Consider the following 21767-nt stretch of genomic DNA (forward strand, 5'->3'; position numbering starts at 1 on the left):
AAAAAGAAATCAATCTGGTAGTATACCACTTATGTGTGTATATATAAAAAGTATATGTGTGTATGCATGTATTTTATATAACATATTTCATATATATTAAATTTAATAATATATATGCAGAGAATGTCTGGAAGAATACACAAGAAACTAGTCAGTGCTGCAGCAAGGAGACTAGGAACAGAACCTCTTTTTCACTTTTGAATTCTGCATCATGTGCATTTGTTACTATTCAAATTTTAAAAAGAGAGAAAATACTTGTTTGTTGCATGGTTCTCTCCAGATTTTATTTTAGGCTCACCGTTATTGTAAAGCACTTTGGCAAAGAAGAGGAACAGGCATTCAATTATGGCCACCCATGGCCATGCTTATTGCACAGAGATTTTTCTAAGAAGACATTTCTATATATCACGAACCTAGAACTGAGTTAGGGACAAAATCTAAGTCCTTGTGGAAGGGGATGTCAGTGAGGAGGAGGGAGAAGGAAAGGATAGATGAGGAGACCATTTGCTGTCACTGGAATTTCTCTTTGTGTCTTTTAATTTTGCTGTTCTTTGTCTTTATGAGATAGGGTCAGGTCATGTTCTTCGTCTTGACAAGTCTTAGAAATCATCTAGGAAACTTATTTTGTCCGGGCGAGGTGGTTCATCTGGGGGGACTGCTTGAGCCCAGCAGTTTGAGACCAGCCTAGGCAACATAGTGAGACGTTGGTCTCTACCAAAAATAAGAAAAATTAGCCGAGTGTGGTGGCGTGTGCCTCGGTAGGCTGAGGCAGGAGTATGTCTTGAACTCAGAAGTCGAAGGCTGCAGTGAGCTATGATGATGCCTCTGCACTCCAGCCTGGGTGACAGTGTGAATCCCTGTCTCAAAAAAACAAAAAGCCAAACCAAGCCAAAAACACAAAAACAAAAAAAACCCCACATATTTTGTAAACTAATCCCATGACTAGACAAAAGATTCAGTACTTTGGTGGTAGAATCTTCATCTTTCTACACCTCTGCCGTTCTTCAACCCTCTGTCTCTGTTCCTTCTCAGCTCTCAGGAAGGCACAGGTAAGCTCCTAGGGAGGCGGGCTGTTCACATCTCTGCTCTGTGCGAAATGCATCAATGACTGAAAACCCAAGAGATCCTGCGGCTGTGGTGCTGACAGCCCCAAATGGCAGCATGTGAGAAAAGCAGAGGGCGTGTCACAACACGGGTGGGACAAGCTTCCATTCCTTGCCAAGGATGGAAGTACTGGAGGGGAGGAGAAGCTGAAAGCTTACTTGTGTGCAGAAAGAAGCCTTCCCTACTGCTTGTTGCGATTCCCACTTATCTGTGGTTATGTTTTGAAAATAGTTCCTGAAAAGATGGCTGTGCCCAGGTGAGTTGAGCCAAGGTTGCAGAGAGCCCCGGCGTGGCTGAGGAAGACAGAGGGAGGCAGCGGCTCCTGGGAGAAGGAGAGCATGAGGCTCAAGATGGGAAATCATAAACCAGATGACACTACCAAGGAAAACTCAACCATTTGCAATATCATAGCCAGAAAAATGAACCCGCTTCCAGAATCAGAAAGGAATTTACTTGAACATGGATCAACATATATCGGACTTAATGCTGCTCTCTGTGGCCTACTAGCAAACAGTCCTTTTCAAAGCATCTTCAGTGTGACACAGGCTCCTATTGCTGCTGGCTTACCCGTGGCAGTGACCCCATTTTTGACAGCACATGTAGCTTACAAAAGTTTTGTGAGTTTACCTTTGAATACAGGTGATCTGAATTGTGAAACCTGTACCGTAACACGGGGTGGGCTGGCGGGTCTTGTTTTGGGTGGTCTGTGCCCTGTTTTCTTGGCTATACCTGTGAATGGTGGCCTCGCAGCCAGGTATGAATCAACTCTGCTACAAGAGAAAAGAAACAACTTATTGGATTAGAATTTCTAAGCCTGTCTTTAGAAAGGTGTTATTTCCCATTTTGCTCCAGACTGGGTTTGCAGTATACCTTGAATCTAGACAATATAAACCACTTTTAAAGATCCTTCGATTACCTGAACCTGGCCTAGAAATTCACTGATCTGAAGCAGATATGTACATAAAGATAAAATGGTAAAAATAAAAAAAAAAAAAAAGGAAAGAAAATTGTTTCCTAAGAAAATTCTTCCAGTCATTTCTCCAAACAGCTTTTTTTTTTTTGAGGGAGGAGTTGTGAAAGATTTGGGTCATCTTAAGGGACAGAGGTTTAGAAGCATTTCATTGTTGCAGTGATCCACACCCATGTATGTCACATCTTCATCAAAATCCCATTTGCTGCTCTTGCTTGGCAGGGAATATTGCTGGTGAGGATGAGAGCTGTAGGTGAGGAGAAAGGGGTCTTCCTGAGGCGAGTGGTACGTGGGGGGCTGGATGTAGCTGTTAAAATCCACATGTACCTTCTCTTCGTAAAGATTACCCCCTGGATTTGGCCACAATGGGTGACAGCCAGTTTTGGTTGCAGGTGGTTCCAATGGAATCTGCTGGAAAAAAGGCTCTGAAGAGTTCTGGGAAGGAGAGAAGTTGCAAGCCCAGCCAGTCAGAGGAAAAGGATAATTGGGATAACAGTTTTCATTAAGAGAATTTTTCCCCAAAGTAACGTTTTTATTCCAGGTTTGCAGATCGTTGTAATCTGCGTAGACTCCGGAGGTAGAAGGCTGAAGCAGGTCTCCACTGCTGTAGGTCCTGCTACTGGGCAATTTGCATTTTTCATAGAGCTTAGCGGGGTCCAAGGCAGAGGTCTGGTCGGCCAGATCCGTGGTTCCTTCAGAACCATAACCCTTGGAGAGGGATAAGCCGTCATTTAGGGACTTCTGCTGGGGAGCGTTAGCTATTAAATGTCCACTGTAACTGCCAGGAAATTGGACGCCTTCCTGGAAAGACCAGGTTAAAGGTAAACTCCCTTGGCTTTGTGTCTCACCTGGAAGAGACTAGAAAGTAAAACGAAATACTCACGTTAATAAGTTAAGCAAATCAACACTACCATAGGCGCCCGTGAGTTATTCTGTACAAGTAAAGTAAGTGTTCCCCCAGCTCTTCCTCATTCCTTACATGCTTGAAGCACAGACACACAGAGCAGCCTCACCACAAGGTAACACAAGAGGCAAAAGCTGCCTCCACTTCCATTTCACAGCTTACTGACCAGTTAGAGCCAAACTCTCCCTCACTCGGTGGAGACATGAGCATGTTTAAGACGTTTCACACTCAAACTCAAATCTGACGTCCGCGACTTGCCTTTTCAAGAAACTTATAAGGAGTTGTTTCAGAAAAATCAAACTACTGCTTCAAAGATTTGTATGATACTCAGTACAACTCTCAGGGGTCTCTCTCCCATCATTTCCCTCTCTGACTTTTCTATTTCTTAGTGCTGGTTGGAGTCTAAGAGACTAGGATTGTTGTTGGTTTGTTTTTCATTTTCTCTTCAAGAGACTTTCCTTTGGACTCACGGGAATTTTGTTGAACCAATCATAAATGGGACCTCTAGTGCATGAAGTGGTAAGTTAGTTTTACAAACAGAGGAAGTATATTGTTCTCTACTTCATCATAGGAAAAGAATCTGGTTGAGAATTAAGTTATGTTCTTATTTAAGTAAAACTATCAGCTAAGAAAAGGATAGTTTTCAAGGGTGGAGAGAAAGGGCTGTAACCAGATAGGGTGGATGGGAAGAAATGCTCTTTGACTTGTCTCATGGCTGGCAGAAAGGACAAGGAAACAGCCATTTGGGTTTGGGGGCTCACATTTCCCTAAAACAGACTCAAATTACAATTTTTTTTCTTGAGACGGGGTCTCGCTCTGTTGCCCAGGCTAGAGTGCAGTGGTGTCATCATAGCTCACTGCAGGCTTGAACTCCTGGGCTCAAGCGATCCTCCCGCATCAGCCTCCCAAATGGCTAGGATCACAGAGGTGAGCTACCACACCCAGCCTACAAATTTTTCTTTGTAAGGTACATTTAGAGCCACCAGGGATGGACCAGCTCTATCTCTATTCTCCTAAAAAGAAATATGAAGCTTTGAACAGTAGGAAAAGTATAGGGATTACCCCCACTATTAAGCATACAAACCCAAAAACCTATGCTACACTACCCCATAAAGCAATGGACTTTGCATCCCAGTTTGTCTACAGGAAGTAGCCTCCACCCCACCACTGCCACCTTGGGATGGTCATCATTTTCAGAAACTGCTTGCTTATTTCATCTTGGTAGAGTGTGCTAAGAAAATAATCTGTTTTGGGGGTGTATAGAAAATTTTAAGGGAAAAAAAAAGCAAGAGGCTAATTTTTGTGGAAATCATTTCAGTTAATTTTGGTTCTATTAGAACCAAAATACAGAGTGCCAAATATAGCTTAAGTACTAATTCAAGTTTCTCTTTCTAATTCTAACAGGGAAGATGATTCTGCAATTACATGGAATTTGTGGTTGAGAGTATGCTGTAAGTATGGTAGAAATGAAGAGTGAAACCTCAGATGTAATTTCTTTGGTGGATGCTTGTTTGTAGACAAGCCTGATGGTCTGTGGTTTTTGGCTTTCATTTGTCAGCAGGAGACCAGGGAAACCTACCACCCCACCACAGGGGTGGCAAGCTGCTGTGTGTTTTGAACATATAAGACGAAAAGTCACCTTTGTCCCTGGGTTCCCCTTCAGGTGCAGGGAGATGGAGGAAGACGTCGTGTGAGCTTTCTTCATGGCTCTTCTGGCCTCAGCTTCCAGCTTGGTTTCTGGTTTTGGATGATCATGTTCTCCCTTTGACTTAAAGGAGACAAGGAAACAATATAATAACTAACTAGATTGTGCATCATGGTGTGTAAGTTTTCACTCTGTGTCCTGCCATAGCACTGGGGTGCAGTAGTGGCCTATTACTGTGAGATTGGGTGAACCTTGGAAGAAGCCCCCAAGCCCTCCTGCATGTCCCTGTGGTGCCTGTCACCCACCCAGCAAAGCCATACTCACAGTGGTGAGTAACACCTGCCAAATCCTTCCTATGGTATGGGCAGGAACTAATAAACACCTTGTGTGCCTAATCTCATGTTATCTTCAGCACAACCCTTGAAACAATACCATTATTATCACCCCCAGTTTACAGAACAGGAAACTGAGGCGTGGAGAGACTATGACACCTGGGTGACCTCTCCTAGTAGTGAGGGACCTAGATGCCCCTACCTGGGGCTGGCCATGCTGAAAACCAATTGTTAAACACGTAGGAATTTGGTGAGCTGATTGTTAAAAAGGGCAGGTAGGTCGGAGTCAGCCATGGGGGGAATGGAATCTATCACAGAAACTGGCAAATGCTACAAATTAGGACGTTTTCTTTTTGGAGAGCTGGTTTACTACGACCGCACTGATTCAAACCCAGGCAGGCTGAGCCAGAGTCCCTCCACCACGGTCTACACCACTGCCCCGTTAGTTCTTCTTACACATTTAACAGAAAACTGGGGCTTGGGGGAATGAAGTACCTTGTCCAGGTTTACAGAGCTAGTTAAACATCAGAACTGGTATTCACACTCGGGTCTGTCAAAGGAGTGTGATGGGATTAACTGTTGCCTGTCCTGAGGAGCTGGAGGCAGAGTCAGCCTGGCCCTAGCTAGCACGGCAAACTTCTATCAAAGTGCGGGGTCCGACATTTGCTCTCCCAGAGTGTGGGCTCTCAGGGCGGGTGCAGTATCTCATTCACCCGTGTATCACTAGCCTCTGATGAAACTTCTCCGTAAGGAAACTCTGTAAACATTTGTCATATTAAAGAGAAACAGAATCACATAACTCAAATCCAACCTGGAAAAATATAAAGCGTCCGTCGTGCCTCCAGAAGTTGGTGACTGGGAACCCCCCGTGGCCTCGGCAGGGAATCAGCTTCAGAGGTCCATCGCAGTGGGGACAGCGTTTCCCTGCAAAGGAGCAGAGGAAAATGACCACTCCCAGCCGAGCCATGTCTGTTGGCTCCTGAATCTGTGCAGCCCTGACGATTTCAGCCTCGACTCCAGGATGGCAGAAAACAAACCTGGGCAGTTTTATGGGCTTCCAGCCACCTCCAACCCTGGGGGCCTGACCGCCGTGATGGCCCAGATCAGTCTCACACACGGACAGAGTGAGCAGTTCCCTGCCCAGTGGAGTATTTCACAGGTCAGGGCAGAGCTCTTTGGAGCAGAAACCTCACCCTACTTATTTACTGATATTTGAAATTCTGCATGGAGAAGAGAAAAAATTCTTTCATTTCACAATTAGAACTAAAGGTCAAGGGGCAAAGCCACATGGGAGAGAGAACACAGCTACTAAATTTTCACTAAGGTGTAAATGACTGCCACCAGGTCCTTCCCTGAGAGCAGGTTTTGAAGACGAATTACTAGGAAGAACATGAAGTAACTTGAGGTCTGAAGGAGGCAAAGCCCAGGGAACAACGAATGTATCTGTTTCACAGTCCAGTCAATGTCATAAAAAAAAATGAACAAATATCTCAGCATATGATTATGACATGCACCTAAATGGATGGAACCGAGTCTAACCTTCCCTTTAGTCTTTCTGCTGCCATTCCAGATGAATTCGTGCATTGAGATCACTTATTTCCCAAGAGGTCAGGTGGCAAGTCTGATACGCTAATTTCTCCTAAACACGAGTGACTGATGCATTAACGTTATTCCCTAACACCTTCCTTTCAACGGGGGCCTTGAGTCAGGTGCCTTAACCCAAGGGACCAGCCTTGATGGTGGGTGCTCTGAACATGGCAGATCTGTGGGGCAGATCCTGGGACACAGGGGATCTGGCTGGTTCCCCTCTATATGCTCTATGGCAGAACAGCCTTGGTCTCCACTACATTGCAGGGTGAGGGTGGGGCCCCTGGCATGTGCTGGGATGTAGTGGCCCGTCTGGGCAGGGGCATCCGACAGATGCCAGCTTCCTTGTCAGTGCCACCAAGCCCCACTCACGCTGCTGCTTCTGCCGAGCTTTGTCACAGATGGCAGGTCTCAGGTAGATCTTGCGCCCCTCCTCTACCGAGCAGTCGTGGCCGCACACCACCACGCCCAGGCAGGACTTCTTGAGGATGCGGGAGTTGTGGTTATTCGTGTTGCGCATGGCCCAGCTGCTCAGGTGCCGCTGCGCGCTCTTGTCCTCGGAGCTGTAGATGTGCTTCGCGTAGGAATCTGGCCACTCCTGGAACAAGTCCGTCTTTTTCACGTTCTGCCAGAAACACAAGGAATACTGTTAGAGTTTAAGCTGGAAAACACAGCTGGCAACCGCTGTGGAGTCAGCGGACATGAAGGATGCCTTGGCACTCAGAGCTGGGCAAGAGACCTGTGGCAAAGACCTGTCTGAACTGAATTCTGACCGTGGGGTCTGTGAGCACAGCACAGCAGCGGCAAAGTGACCGCTGTATCTACCAGGCATTTGGTCGCTGGACCAAAATGATATAGCCCCCCTGAGTTCTGCCTGGTTGGTGTTTTCTCCAGCCCTTAGTAATGAATGAGCACCTCTGAGGGCGATAATGCGAGGCTCTTATGCAATGACTGTGGAAAACACTGAGGTATGACGGTGAGATAGTGTCCCGGGACCACACTGTGGTCACCTTGTTGGGAATCCTGTGAGTTCGTGCAAAGTCACCAGAGATAAGCGGCGGGAAGAACAGGGAGCCCCAGTTCAGAGAAGTCCTGAGGGCCACTTCTTTCCCGTGGCAACTTTCTTCCTTTTTCTCTACCCCCATATTCATGTGCTTCAAATATGGCAGAGGAGTAAGAAGAGCTGATTTTGACCAGAAGCTTCTGTGTTCTTGTGCAGGCCTGGCATCATTCTCCAGGTGTGAACTTCTGACTAAATTCTCCCCTAAAAGGTCAGAAGACGAGGAGAGTTGTTCAACGGACAAAGTTTCAGTCTGCAAGATGAAAAGTTCTAGAGATCTGTTGCACAACAATGTGCATATAGTTACCACGACTGTACTGTACACTTAAAAATGGTTAAGATGGTGAGTTTTATATTGTGTTTTTGACCATAATACTACTACTACTAATAAAAGGTCAGGAATGCAGGACACTCAATTCTTGTAGCATAAGTTATTTTGCTTTCTGTGAAGACTAAATATGATACTATATGTAAAGCACCTAGCACAGCACCTAGTGTGCTGTGAGCTCTAATTATTAGTCACTGATGTCATGGTTCATATTTCTAGGCCCCACATTGGTGCACAGATGCAGCATCTGACAGATCCTACCCGGTTCTTAGAACAAGAATCATCAGGCAATCTCAGCAGTCAAACTTAGGCTGTGTCCATCACCTGTGGCTGACAAGGTATAAGAACATTTTTCATCTAGAAGATTCTAGAAGGCCAAAGTAGAAGACTCTAGAAGGTTCAGAAGGAGAAATCAAGGTGCCTCTCCTTTGTTTTCCCAAAAAAAAAAAAAAAGCACAGCATAGAATATGAAAACAGAGAGACAAATTTTAGAAGGAAAAAGTAAACATCAATGTTCGGATAGACGGGCATTCATTGAGTTCGACTTCAAGTTTAGAATGTATCAAAGAACTTTGTAACATGAGAATCTGGGCAAGTGACTTTGTCTCCAAAATCTCATTTTGCTTTCCTCTAAAATGGGCACATTGATAAAACCTGCCTCACCAAAGTGCTGTGAAGAACAGATGTGTTGTAAACTGTTAGTCCCACATCATAATACTTGTTTGAATGGAATGTCATAGGGACTGAGATGGTCTAAGGAAATATAAATGAGAGGTTTTATGTACATGCGAGGTAGTACTCTTTTAAGAGCCACAGTCTACAAACTAGGGTCAGTGGTCCAAATCTGGCCCACTGCCTGTTTTTGTAAATAAAGTTTTATTGAGGCCGGGTGCGGTGGCTCACACCTGTAATCCTAGCACTCTGGGAGGCTGAGGCACGAGGATCGCTCAAGGTCAGGAGTTTGAGACCAGCCTGAGCAAGAACGAGACCCCGTCTCTACTAAAAATAGAAAGAAATTATCTGGACAACTAAAAATATATATAGAAAAAATCAGCTGGGCATGGTGGCACATGCCTGTAGTCCCAGCTACTAGGGAGGCTGAGGCAGGAGGATCACTTGAGCCCAGGACTTTGAGGTTGCTGTGAGCCAAGCTGATGCCATGGCACTCTATCCCGGGCAACAGAGAGAGAGAGACTCTGTTTCAAAAAAAAAAAAAGTTTTATTGAAACATAGCTATGTTCATTCACTTAAGTGTTGTCTATGGATGCTTTTACACTATCACAGCATAGTTGAGTAGTTGTGGCAGAGAGACTATATGTCCCACAAAGCCTAAAATATTTACTGTCTGGCTCTTCACAAAAAGTTTGAGACTCCTGGCCATGAGCATGGACTCTGGAGGCATATTGCCTGCGTGTGAGTTCTAAGGAAGTTCCTCTCCTCTCCATGCCTCCATTTCCTGCTCTGTAAAATGGAGGTAACAGAAGTAGCTCGTAGGGATGTTTTGAGGATTGACTCATCTAACATACACAAAGCACTTGAAACAGTGCCTGGCTCCACCTCAGTCCTAGCTGTTGCCCTACTAGATCTGGAGCCACACACAACCAGCCAACGTGGTTATAAGAGCCACTGGCTTTCAGGTCACTTTATGCTTTAAACCTTGCCAAGCTGAATGCAAACCAAGAGTCCAAGCCTCTATAAAACAAAAGCTTAATTGGTGCACCTGTTGTCCCATGACCTTCCTTCTCAGACCAATGACAATGACTGACCCTTTGAGTGCTGCACTGTAACTACTGCGACATGGGAAGGCGGATGGGTGTAAGTCACAGGAGGGTGGCATCTGGACAAGTCCCCTCTGGTCCACCAGGCAGCTGCAGTAGAGTTTCCCAGAAGGAGGCACCGCCAGGCCAAGATGCTGCTTGGACCGTTGCTGTTCCCAAGTCTTTCCCTCTCTTCCCCAATCCCTTGGTCATTCTAGGCTGGAAAAGATTCAATGCCTTCACCCCTCCTGCTTTCTCCACCCACCTTTTCTTCACTTCCTTTTTTTTTTTTTTGAATAGAGACAGGGTCTCTCTATGTTGCCCAGACTAGCCTCAAGCTCCTAGGCTCAAGAGATCTGAATAGCTGTAATTACAGGCACACACCACCAAGCCCAACTTTCTTCTTTCTTCTGACCAAAAGCCCCAAACCATGCTTTCTTGTTCCCTGTCATAAAAATGCCATAGAAAGCATAATAAAGCATGTTATATTTTGAAATAATAAAAATGCATTAAAATGTGTACTTTCCTCTAATAATTTGAACTATAAAAAACTGCTGGTGAATTGGAATTATTCTAATGCAAAACACAGTTGTCAGGACAGTAGCGACAAAGGGCAAGGAGAACTTAGAGAAAAGCTGGGATTTTCATGCTTCAAAGGTGAATGGGGCCGGGCGCGGTGGCTCACGCCTGTAATCCTAGCACTCTGGGAGGCCGAGGCGGGAGGATCGCTAGAGGGCAGGAGTTCGAGACCAGCCTGAGCAAGAGCGAGACCCCGTCTCTACTAAAAATAGAAAGAAATTAGCTGGACAACTAAAGATATATAGAAAAGATTAGCTGGGCACGGTGGTGCATGCCTGTAGTCCCAGCAACTTGGGAGGCTGAGGCAGGAGGACTGCTTAAGCCCGGGAGTTTAAGGTTGCTGTGAGCTAGGCTGATGCCATGGCACTCTAGCCAGGGCAAAAGAGCAAGTCTCTCTCAAAAAAAAAAAAATTGGTGAATGGCCCCTTCAGGCTGGTCAGTGCCAGAAATTCCATGAACCAGGAGGACAGGAATGTATTTGTGAGAGCATCTCAGATGTTCCAAGTAAAGCAAACACTCTCTGCCTATAGAGGAAGAAATGATCTCCATCATCTTCTAAGCTCTTTTTTTTTTTTTTTCCAGAGACAGGGTCTCACTCTGACACCCAGGTTGGAGTGCAGTGGCTATTCATAGTCCAGATCACAGCACGCTACAGCCTCCAACTCCTGGGATCTACCTGCCTCAGCCTCCCACGTAGCTGGGACTAGAGTTGTGCATCACCATGCCTGGCTAATTGTCTAAGCTTTTTTTTTTTTCCTGGCTAGTCCTTTCATTGGTACCCTAGTTTTCTAGTTCTGTTAATAATGCAGTAATAATTTTGACAGTGTATGGACTGAGAAAATTACTAGAGGTAAATGTATTCACATCAAGCTATTCATTGGGTTATTGTTTCATGCCCAGGCTTTTCACCTGGATGGTTAAGTGGGGTCTTTGATGTCTTTTTACATTGAAATTAAGACAAAACCCAGATCCTAATAATGCAAAGGAACCCAAGTGTGAAACCGATGATAGTGATTTCTGAGCCTTTTAAATTTAAGGCCTCAGTGAGGTAAGATTTAAAAAGAAAGAATAATCATTTCTTCATCTTGTTTAATGAATTCCTACAGGCGGGGCACAGTGGCTCATGCCTGTAACCCTAGCACTCTGGGAGGCCAAGGTGGGATGATAGCTTGAGGTCAGGAGTTCAAGACCAGCCTGAGCAAGAGCGAGAGCGAGACCCTGTCTCTACTAAAAATAGAAAGAAATTAGCTGGACAACTAAAACTATAGAAAAAATTAGCCAGGCATGGTGACGCATGCCTGTAGTCCCAGCTACTTGGGAGGCTGAGGCAGGAGGATTGCTTGAGCCCAAGAGTTTGAGGTTGCTGTGAGCCAGGCTGATGCCGCGGCACTCTAGCCCAGGCAACAGAGTGAGACTCTGTCTCCACCAAAAAAAAAAAAAAAAAAATGGATCCCTACAAAATATTTTCTACTTTTTAGAGCCTTTGTTTAATTTCTAACTTTTCATGAGTAACTCTTTGTTTTTCCTCTTGGCTAAGAAGTTTATAATTGAAAGGGAATATTCCTAAGGTTTCTAACATGTAAATCTAACTAATTTATATTTTATAATCCATGGAAACATCATTGGGGGTTTGATATTTCTATGGCTTCTGTGTGTAATTTCTTACTCCAAGATTTAACCCTCTAACTCACTAAAATCTTTGTAATTCTATGTAATCCTAGAGCACCCTTCATCCTCACTGCATCATAATTTAACTATTTAAAGTTTTAATAGGGTACCTAAAGGATTAAGTATATAGTATTATATACAATTAATAAATTAAAATAAAAATATGAAATAAGGTATCAAAAATGTCTACATTATCATGTTACTGTTTTATGAAATTGATTTTCATTTGGAATATAGTCTGCTTTCACATAAAGCCATTATCTTCTAGGTTTTCTTTAATTATATAAATATCTTATGAATTCCTTATAAATAAATAAATGTTTCCAAATAGAGCTGGGATACCCAACAGATACACCTTTAAGCAAATCAGAAAGAAGTAAAAAAAATTAGATGTTACTTATGGAAAAAAGAAAAAAAATACAACTTTAGCACTTTGATTTACACACAACTTTTCAGGAACTTATCTCTTTCGGGCCAAGAGGAAATCAAACTCTAAGTGTTGTCAAAGAGAGAAATTCAATTCAACCAAATGTTTTTGTGTTCTCTCAAGAATTATTCCACAGGCTAATCCTGCTATTTCCTACCTTAGTCAAGGGATTAAAACTCAGGACAAAGTTCCTTATTTGTTCCAAAAACACCAAGCTAGGCCAAGCGACCCCAGCTTTCAAACTCTGTCACCTACCTCTCTCCCTTTTTGCCCTACCTCTCTCCCTTTTTGCCCTCCCTTTCTCACTGCACCCGGTTAAGCAAGGGACCTGCAGGGGAGCACGCAGTAGGAGTCTCTGCTACCACACACGTGATAATGCCCCCGTTCCCATCACACCAGAAGCACAGAGCGGCAGAAGAATCTCAGCCCCATAGTGAAGACCCCGATGATCATAGGAACCCAGACAGGCAGAGCTGTCCTGGGGAAGTTCAAGTGACATTGAGCCCAAGGAAAACGCTGGACAAAGAGGGCAAAGTCATGGGCATCCTCGTCAGACCAACAACAACGTGACCCGATCATGCAGTCAGATAATAATTGACAAGAATTCTGGAATCTGGTTTACCTGTTAGTTCCCTAGAACCAAGACACATGATTATTATAAGTGGCTCACTCTGATTACATTTGGCCACATTAATTCATAAGAAGAGCTCAAATATTCACATTTGCTCACAATTTGCGGCTCATCCTCTGCAGAGACAAAGGACATTTTGCTGCTAAAATCACAGTCTGGAAATGAACAAATCAGAGCTGCGGCCCCTTTGCAGTTAACTCTGCTATTCTATTTTAGAGAATGTTTTCTCTGCAAAAAAAAAAAAAAAAAGGTGCTTAAATTTGCAATTGTGTGAGTTAAAGGCTTGGCATGGCTTTGGCCGTGGGTTTAATCTGAAAACTGCTCAGTGCTTAGGAACAAAATGATTCCGGGTGCTTGTCAGCTGTGGTGCTATTGGAATAACTTGTACTTCCACTTACATGGCTGCTGTTAGAAATGGAGTAGGTGCTCTCCTCTCTTAGTGAAAGGGGTACTATTTAGGCAGGGAAAAAAAATCATGAATTTTTTCCCCAATTTTCAACCAGAAAAAAAGAAATTTCTTAGGGAGTCAAGGCTTTCTCATAAGTATTGCAATCAGTATTAATGGGAGTGTGACACTCTGCAGGACCATGTAATCCACATTTTTCATGAAAGTGAGACTAAATGAGCACCAGACATTTGCTGCTTGGACACAGCAAACCCTAAAGCAATAATATTTGAACTTTCCAAGTAATTTGGGAGGTGCAAATGTAATTTAAGAGGACTAGGAAGGGAAAGTACAATTGGCGTTATTACATTGGCCTGGAATAAACAGACTTTCATCAATGATGGTTTTGAATAAGTCAAGTGCCAACAGTTCTGGGCTGACTCCCCTGGGCTTGTATTAAAGACAAATGGAATCAAAATAGAGGAGTGGCCAGAAACAAGTGAAATGAAGATTTGTAAAGACATATGTAACTAAAAGAAGGAGGAAATGTGCATGAAACTAATACAGGGGAGGAAAGATTTACTGAGGGCGTGTAGAGTTGGAAAGATTGGGGTCTTTCTAAGCTTTAGAATCTGATCACGATGCTTTCCAAGTCACCAAGCCTTATGGCTTCCGACTACCTGTAAAATAACCAAATCCTAGCATGGCCTGTTTCCAAACACCTTTCCAGCCAATAGCACTCCAGATGTCCTTGCTGAATGCCCGTGCACAACTCCCTCAAGTGAAGACACCTAAGAGCCTCCAGACCTTGGTGCCCCACGAGGGCCTTGATCGTCAAGGCCATTTGCCAGAGGCTCTGCCTTGTTCCCCGGGCAAGAGTCATGCTGAGTTACACATCCCCTCTTTCAACCTCCTCTAGCATTTTCTGCATGGCATTGATTCTCCATCTGGGCAGTGATCTTGTTCCACTAGCTCAGAAGATCATGGGCCCTTCCACGGACATCAACACAGCTCAGTGGCCCTGGTATCCCTGAGCCTGCTACAGTGTCTGGTACATTCCAGCCATTCAAAAATGTCTGATGTTGCAGTGAGGACATCACTGCTCACTGTTGTCGAAAACTAACCCATAAAGCCAGGTGCAGTGGCTCACACCCGTAATCCTAGGACTTTGGGAGGCCAAGACAGGAGGATTACTTGAGGCCAGGAGTTCATGACCAGCCTGGGCAACATAGCAAGACCCTGTCTCTACAAAAATATTTAAAAATTAGCCAGGCGTGGTGGCATGCACCTGTAATACCAGCTACTCAGGAAGCAGAGACAGGAGGATTTCATGAGCCCAGGAATTTAAGGCTGCACTCCAGCCTGAGTGACAGAATAAGACCCTGTCTCTAAAAAGTAAATTAATTAATTAAAAAAAATTAACCCATAAATCTTGGTATATCTGAGATACGTAAAGGGAGGTAGAGTTTCTTGGACCAGAAGATGTAATTGGTACTTGGGTAACCATCTTGAAACCTGAAGCACGTGAGAGCATGAACGGAAAAGGAATTTGCTTACATATTACAGAAGTAATAATTGTGGCAAGAATACAAAATTATAAAAAATAGGCCAGGTGCGATGGTTCACGCCTGTAATCCTAGCACTCTGGGAGGCCGAGGAGGGCAGATTGTTTGAGCTCAGGAGTTCGAGACCAGCCTGAGCAAGAGCGAGACCCCGTCTCTACTAAAAATAGAAAGAAATTATATGGACAGCTAAAACTATGTACAGAAAAATTAGCCGAGCATGGTGGCGCATGTCTGTAGTTCCAGCTACTTGGGAGGCTGAGGCAAGAGGATTGCTTGAGCCCAGGAGTTTGAAGTTGCTGTGAGCTAGGCTGACGCCACGGCACTCTAGCTTGGGCAACAGAGACTGTCTCTAAATAAATAAATAAATAAATAAATAAATAAATAAATAAATAAATAAATAAATAAATAAATAAACCAGGAACTATTTCTATAGGCAGGACAGAGAATGAAATTGGGAAAATTTATCATAATAACAAGCCATTGAATTTTAAACCACATTTTTTTTTAATGCCCAAACAGGTGGTCTGAGGAGTATCAGTCACCTGAGAAGCTCCAGGGACAAAGAGCTCTGTGGTCAAAAGTGAGTTGGGGCAACACCACCTACCACAGCCTCCTTGTGGGAGCCACCAAGGCACAGGATGGTGAAAGAGGCTCCAAGTCTGCAGTGGAGAAATCTGTTTAACTTTGTTGAACCTAGTATTGCGCTTTCTCTTCACAAATTTTACTCTGAGAACACGTTCAGGGAACACTGCTCTAAACAGCTTAGAGACTGAGGCAGGGTATGTGAGGAACTACTGTTTTCATTTCACAGAGGAGATAACCAAGACTTAAAACAATCAATTCGTCCAGAGTCACACAGATCATAAGCAATGGAGCCACCTGTTAAGGAATGCCATGGTCATCGTTTGTTGTTCAGTACACACCAGGCATGAGGCTGACATTTCTAGAATCCTGGTCTATGAGAATAGGTACATAAGAGATCATTTGCTGCAACTCCCTCATTTTCAGAAGAGGAAAGGGAGTTTCAGAAAAGGTAAATGACTCCCCAAGGCTCTACAAATAAAAAGAGGTAGAACTAGAATTCAAATCCAGGGATTTTGTCTCCAAGTCCTGTGCTTTTCAAGGTACACCCCTGTCTCCAGACGTGCTCACAAAATGTAAAATCTAGTGTCTGGAAATCTTTCCTAGTCCTTTTGTTTTTCACCTCAACTGGTTCTTGATATGATTCCAGAATCAGCATAAACCCAAATGAGGATAGAGCCTCTGCTCAGAAAATATTAAGGGACATTTACATTTTTAATCATTTCTCTGATATATTTAACAAATTGAATAGCATTTAGCTATTTTGCCGAACAATCTTGGTTCTCTATCTATGAACTATAAATGATACATCTCCAGAACCGAATGTATATTTTTGTACATTTCTCAGTTTTATGTCCTGGGTAGCTGCAAATACTTTCATTTTTGAAAACTCATGTTGGAACATGAACTTTTATGAGCCTCAAGTTTCCCTGCAGGGTAATGGTTTTTCCTTTCTTGTTTATGGATCTGGAGAATGATATGGATCCTCTGTCCCAGAAAAAATGCATGTTAAGACACAGTGTTACCCACCATTTCAGGGAGTTCTCAGACTCCATTAAAACCCCTGTTCTAGAATGTAGCATTGCAAGGTCTTCTACCTATCTGCTCACTTACACTCTTGATTTTGTGTCTGTCCAGCTTCTACTCAGGAGCTGTAATCATAAAATTAGGAATAGGTGGAAATACAGGTCCCTGATCCAAGAGTAATTGAAATTTAAAGTTTCCATCAAAACATTTACAATAATGATGATGCCATTTCAGAGCAACTACAAACACAAGTCCCCAAATGGCTATTTGCATGATCCAGCTGTGGTTTCCTGAAACATCCTTAAATGAATGGGAAGCAGGGCACATTTTTTGTCCTCCAGTTTTCCCAAGACCTACCAAGAGAGGATGTAGGGGAAATTTAAGAAGAAGGATGACGAGAAACAAAAGAAAGTCTTCATTAGAGTGAAAATCTGAAATAGTTACAGATCAAGACAGTGGAATCTCCATTCTCTCTCCCCTGCATGGGATAATTAAAATTCCTTGTTTCCCAGAATCAGGCAGACTGGACTGACCTTTTCATTACTTGGTACTGGTGGTCTCCAGCCTTAGCCTTCCTAGTCACTTTTTCAAACAATTTCCAGTGAAAGTATCTTAAGTGCCAAGAATGGAAGATATGGAAGTCAGGAATGATACACACAAAAAGTCAGTTTTCAACAACTAATGTTTTCTATCACATTAAGAGTTAACAAGTCAATTCCCAAAGATGAAGGCAAAGAAAACATGAAACTAAATGAAAATCACTGTATATCTGAAAAGCAACCCAGTGTGTGTGGGTATGGGACTAGAAAAGCATGTTCTAGAAGAACATGTTATATCCTACAAAAGCACACTATCATTTGGACATTCCAGTTAGACATAATTTGGGTTAAAATCATAACTCTGGCAAATAAGGTTGTATGGGGACTTGTGCATAATGAAGAGTCAGTTGATGGGCAGATAAATTATCGTGAATTTTATCAGACCAGCTAGCTACAGTGAGTGAAATGTGAGCCAAGCCAACTTAGAAAGAGAAGGGAAATAGCACTGCCTTTGCCTCCGTCTATAGCTAGGGGAATCTGGTAGGTGAAGACCCACTGAAATTATAGGTCTTAGCTTCTCCTCTTAAAATTTCTCAGTCAGATGTCCAGCTGAACCTCTAGGGCAGGAGTTTACCTAGCTAGGACCCTCACCAATTTCTTTCTAGGTTTCAGGAGATTAATAGTCAACTCTTTATAGCCAAATGCTGAAGGTGGTTTTGTTTTGTTTTGTTTTTAGAGATGGTCTCACTCTGTCACCCAGGCAGGAATGCAGTGATGTGATCATAGCTCATTATAACCTTGAACTCCCGTGGGCTCAAGTGATCCTCCTGCCTCAGCCTCCCAAGTAGCTATGTCTACAGGTATGTGCCATCATGCCTATCTAATTTTTCTATTTTTTGTAGAGATGGAATCTCACTATATTGCATAGACTGGTCTTGAACTCCTGGCCTAAAGCAAACCTCCTGCCTTGGCCTCCCAAAGTGCTGGGATTACAGCCGTGAGCCACTGGGCCCAGCCAGGTTCTCATAGTAAGTACATACCTGTGGCAGTTTCATATCATTAATATCCCAGCTTAACATGTCTTTGTCTTCAGAATCAAAGTCATCAAGTTCCATGATAAGGTCAAGCCACCCAAGGTTTTTATCTATTCAATTCCCCTCAGAAGTGCTTGAGAATTTTGCTCTCAAAGGTTCTTGATAGAGTTGGGTCAGTCCACGTCAGCAGTTTAGATCAGGCAACTGTTTCCTGAGGCTAAAAAATAAATGAGATTAATATTGACCATTAAAAACATAAAAATCAGTGCTTATCTGCCGGAAAAACTTAGTTCATTAACATTTTTGCAAGTACCAACATATTAATAAAAAACAAAACTTAGAAGCCATTAGCAATCTTGTTGAAATCAAGCTTGACCATCGGGAATTAGAAGCACGTGATCATTTCTGGGGCTTGCTTTCTCATTGCAAGATCCAGGTTGTGAAGGCCTTGGTAGGGACTGTTGTCATCTGTAACTAATGATTAGGATCTTTTACTCCATAAACCTGTGTCCGGGCAGGAGAGCTGACTTGGAGTTGTTTCCACGGAAATGCCTTCATGAATTAGTTAACAAATGATTGAAGTTACAAGAGGGGAATATCACATTGGATTTATCTAGTAGTATTTGTTTTTAAATCCAAATTGCTGGAGACATTGTCTCCTCAATAAATCCTGTGTGCACTGTATATCGTCATATATTATCAACTAATATCCTTATATCAGAATTCTCTGAAACAGGGTTTATTAACTTTGGCACTGTTGACATTTTGGACCAGATAATTCTTTGTTGTGGAGGGTTACCTTGCATAGTGTAGCAGGTTTGGCAGCATCCCTGGTCCCTACCCACTAAGTGCTAATAGCAGTCCTCCCTCAGTTGTGACAACCAAAAATATCACCAGGCAAATGTCCCCAGGGGGGTGTAAAATTGCCTGTTTGAGAACTGCTTCTTTGCAATAGTATTTCTAGACCTTTGTTTAACCTACAGCACCCTTCAAGATGTTCTGACTTTATCTTCAGCAATCTCCCTCTGCTCACCCCCTCAAGAAGATTGTCTCACTTCTTTGATTAAACTGCATTATGTAAATGATATTCAAAATGTTTGTTTAAATTACATTTCGTTCCTCATGAGAAATACTGCTGTAATTTCTAACTATAATTGGCTAAAGGGGATTTGTAAAGGAAAGAAAGAAAGCAAGAAAGAAAAGAAAGAAGAAAATGTTCTACCCTGAGCAAAAAAATGAATCGTTTTGCAGATGCTATGTGCTTGCTAGTAGGATACGAAGTGAAACATGTTCATGCGTATCACACTTCCATTTGATGGTGCTTTTATAAAAATAAGGGACACATTGATGTTATGTAGAGCTACTCAACAGTAAACTCAAATTACAAGTTAGATTAATAGTCTAAACTTTATAGCAAGAGCCATGAACTCTGTTTAGTTATTTAGCTTCATATAATCCTAATATTTGTCACCGAGGGACACTGAGCTTTACTGAGGGAATGTGTATGTATATTGAAGACTGTCGACCTGAGCATATAAATGAAGTTCTTGACCATTAAATAACCAGTTAAACTGAGTCTCTTCCCTCCCTGTCCCACTTACCCATACTCAGCTACAACCTAGTGGTCGCAGACTCAAAGGGCATGAAGTTCCTGCTCCCCAATTCCACACTGATGTTCAAGACTAAATCCCCATGAATTTTAAGTAAAATTCTATTGAGTTACTGAAGAAATGATGCCACAGACTGACTTTAATTCAAAGGACTTAAATAACAAGTATAGAAGATGCAAATATCAAGCAGCAGTTTTATGTACTTACCTCTTTGAACAGTAACAACAGTAAGTCTGGTGGCCCAGATTTTATTAAAACTAATTGGAATATAAGCTCCTTTGGGATACTGTGAAAAAGGAATAATAATAAAAAAACCCAAACTAATTGGAATAGATTTTTTAAAAAACTTGGAAAACAAGATTCATATTTTCAAAAATCAAAAACTTTGTTATAAGCCTAGGCAATGAAGACATAATTCTTTTGTTTTCAAATTAAGGAGAGAAAGAAGAATAAAAAAAATCTTACTGCAGAAAAACTATGTTGCTTTTTAGACTTTTTTCTTGATATCGACTTTTGCCAAATGAATAAGCTTTAATTTCATATTTCCCTGAAAGTTAAGAACAAAACATAGGAAAGAACAAAAGACTGTCTTACAGCTCTTAAACAAGTAAACTCACAGTTTTCCTCTAGGATTAAAAAACTAAATTTGTGAAGACTTCTTTTTTCAGAGTACCTTGGCCAAAGTGTACTCCATTTAACATCATTTCTATGGAAAATGAACTAGAACAAATGAAACCCTGTAGGAACGGGGCGGCCATTGCCACATCCTTTCCACTTGCCCCTCCACAGGATTTCTGGCTTCCTTACCTTCCGACTTCTTATGTGAATGCAAACGACAGTGTGTCATAAAAATCTCATCTCTGGTTCAGGTCCCAGCAGGCTCTGGTCATTTTAGGAGCAGACGCCGTTCCCTACTCCAGGTCAGGGTACACTATGCTAATGAGCGCTGGCAACTGTCCAATCAAAATCTAGATGCTCTCAGCTGGGGATAGGTAAGAGCAGGCTGGGGAGTCACTTAACCAGCCTGATTCTTCTCAGAATGCCAGCAATGTGATGAATATTCTATGGTGTGCCTCTGAACTTTCTCCCCTTTATGTTAAGAGTACATTTTAACTAAAACGAACATTGGAAAGAATCTCACGAAGAAGACAGATGTTTTTCTTCTCCTAACGTTACAGGTTGGACCCAAGGCAGACAGATTCACAGAGGATCCTACTTCTCCCACTCTCTACCCTGCCTGTGTGCAAGAGAGAGAAGACAGACAGACAGACAGACAGAGGTAGAGAGAGATACTATGGTGAGGGAATTTACTGGAATATATAGCAGACAGCCAACATCTCCTAAACCAGAAATAACAAAATGCTATCCTAGCCCTAGCAATGATTTCCCACTAACTCTGAGCGTTCTGATCCCCCCAGATATATAATTCTTCCTTCTAGAAATATCCTCAGCACAGCCCAAGTCAGTTCAGTTCATGTGCTATGTCTGCTAGGCTCTGGAGATACAAGGGAGAACTAAAGCCATTAGGAAGTCCAGTTTAATAAAAAAGTTGAACAAAGATACTAAATAAGTTCAATGTAATTTGATGCATGGAATAGAGGCAGTCCCGAAGTAATGTGGAGGCGAAAGTTATTAAGCTGGAGGGAGGATCAGGGGAAATTCGCCAAAACGATGCCTGATTGGCCTTCTGAAGAACAAATATTAATAGATATGTCTTGAGGCACCAAGGAATGGAAGAGGGTGTTTGAGGCAGTGGCAGGATCATGGACAACATGACCAGGGGTCAGTGCCCACCAGGAAGGTCCAGACTGTCAGAGGCGAGGCTTGGCAAGAGGGAATGAGCAGAATGGAAGGTAAAAACTTGGGCAGCCTCATAGTCATGTGGGGGGCAGCCCCTGAGAGCCCTTTGGTGATGCTGAGAAGGTTTCTCCCTGGTCTTTGAGTTTGTGAATGAACCCTTCTTCTGCCTGGAGTTTAAGACCCTACATAATTTTCTTGCACCTTATATGACCAATTTGGTCTCCCCTGTAGTCT

At 42.8% G+C, this 21767-nt stretch overlaps 1 protein-coding gene, 1 long non-coding RNA gene and 1 pseudogene across 2 annotated transcripts; 2 read left to right on the top strand and 1 right to left on the bottom strand.

Annotated features, from left to right (window-relative positions):
* The first annotated feature begins 1454 nt into the window (after positions 1–1454).
* Positions 1455–2046, top strand: LOC123632957 (annotated as a pseudogene).
* Positions 2047–2107: 61 nt separating this feature from the next.
* On the bottom strand, positions 2108–20626 carry GCM1 (glial cells missing transcription factor 1). Its single transcript, XM_045543757.1, has 6 exons — positions 20541–20626; positions 18130–18340; positions 6915–7167; positions 5767–5879; positions 4618–4746; positions 2108–2932 (listed from the first exon to the last, which is right to left on the bottom strand). Exons 2-6 carry the CDS (start codon positions 18202–18204, stop codon positions 2192–2194), a joined length of 1311 nt encoding a protein of 436 aa, XP_045399713.1. The 5' UTR covers positions 18205–18340; positions 20541–20626; the 3' UTR covers positions 2108–2191.
* LOC123632960 lies at positions 3934–4815 on the top strand. Its single transcript, XR_006733517.1, has 3 exons — positions 3934–3945; positions 4383–4429; positions 4642–4815. It is a non-coding gene; the product is annotated as an uncharacterized LOC123632960 (long non-coding RNA).
* Positions 20627–21767: the final 1141 nt, after the last annotated feature.

This window comes from Lemur catta, chromosome 2 (genome assembly GCF_020740605.2).
Source record: "Lemur catta isolate mLemCat1 chromosome 2, mLemCat1.pri, whole genome shotgun sequence".
Classification (NCBI taxonomy): Eukaryota; Metazoa; Chordata; class Mammalia; order Primates; family Lemuridae; genus Lemur; species Lemur catta.

Coding starts and splice junctions, on each gene's coding strand:
- GCM1 (XM_045543757.1), bottom strand. CDS start 18,204: ATGGAACTTGATGACTTTGATTCTGAAGACAAAGACATGTTAAGCTGG. Junction 5,880..6,914: donor AGCTCGGCAGAAGCAGCAGC/GTGAGTGGGGCT, acceptor GCTCCTTTGCAG/GGAAACGCTGTCCCCACTGC. Junction 2,933..4,617: donor AGGGGAACCCAGGGACAAAG/GTGACTTTTCGT, acceptor TTTACTTTCTAG/TCTCTTCCAGGTGAGACACA.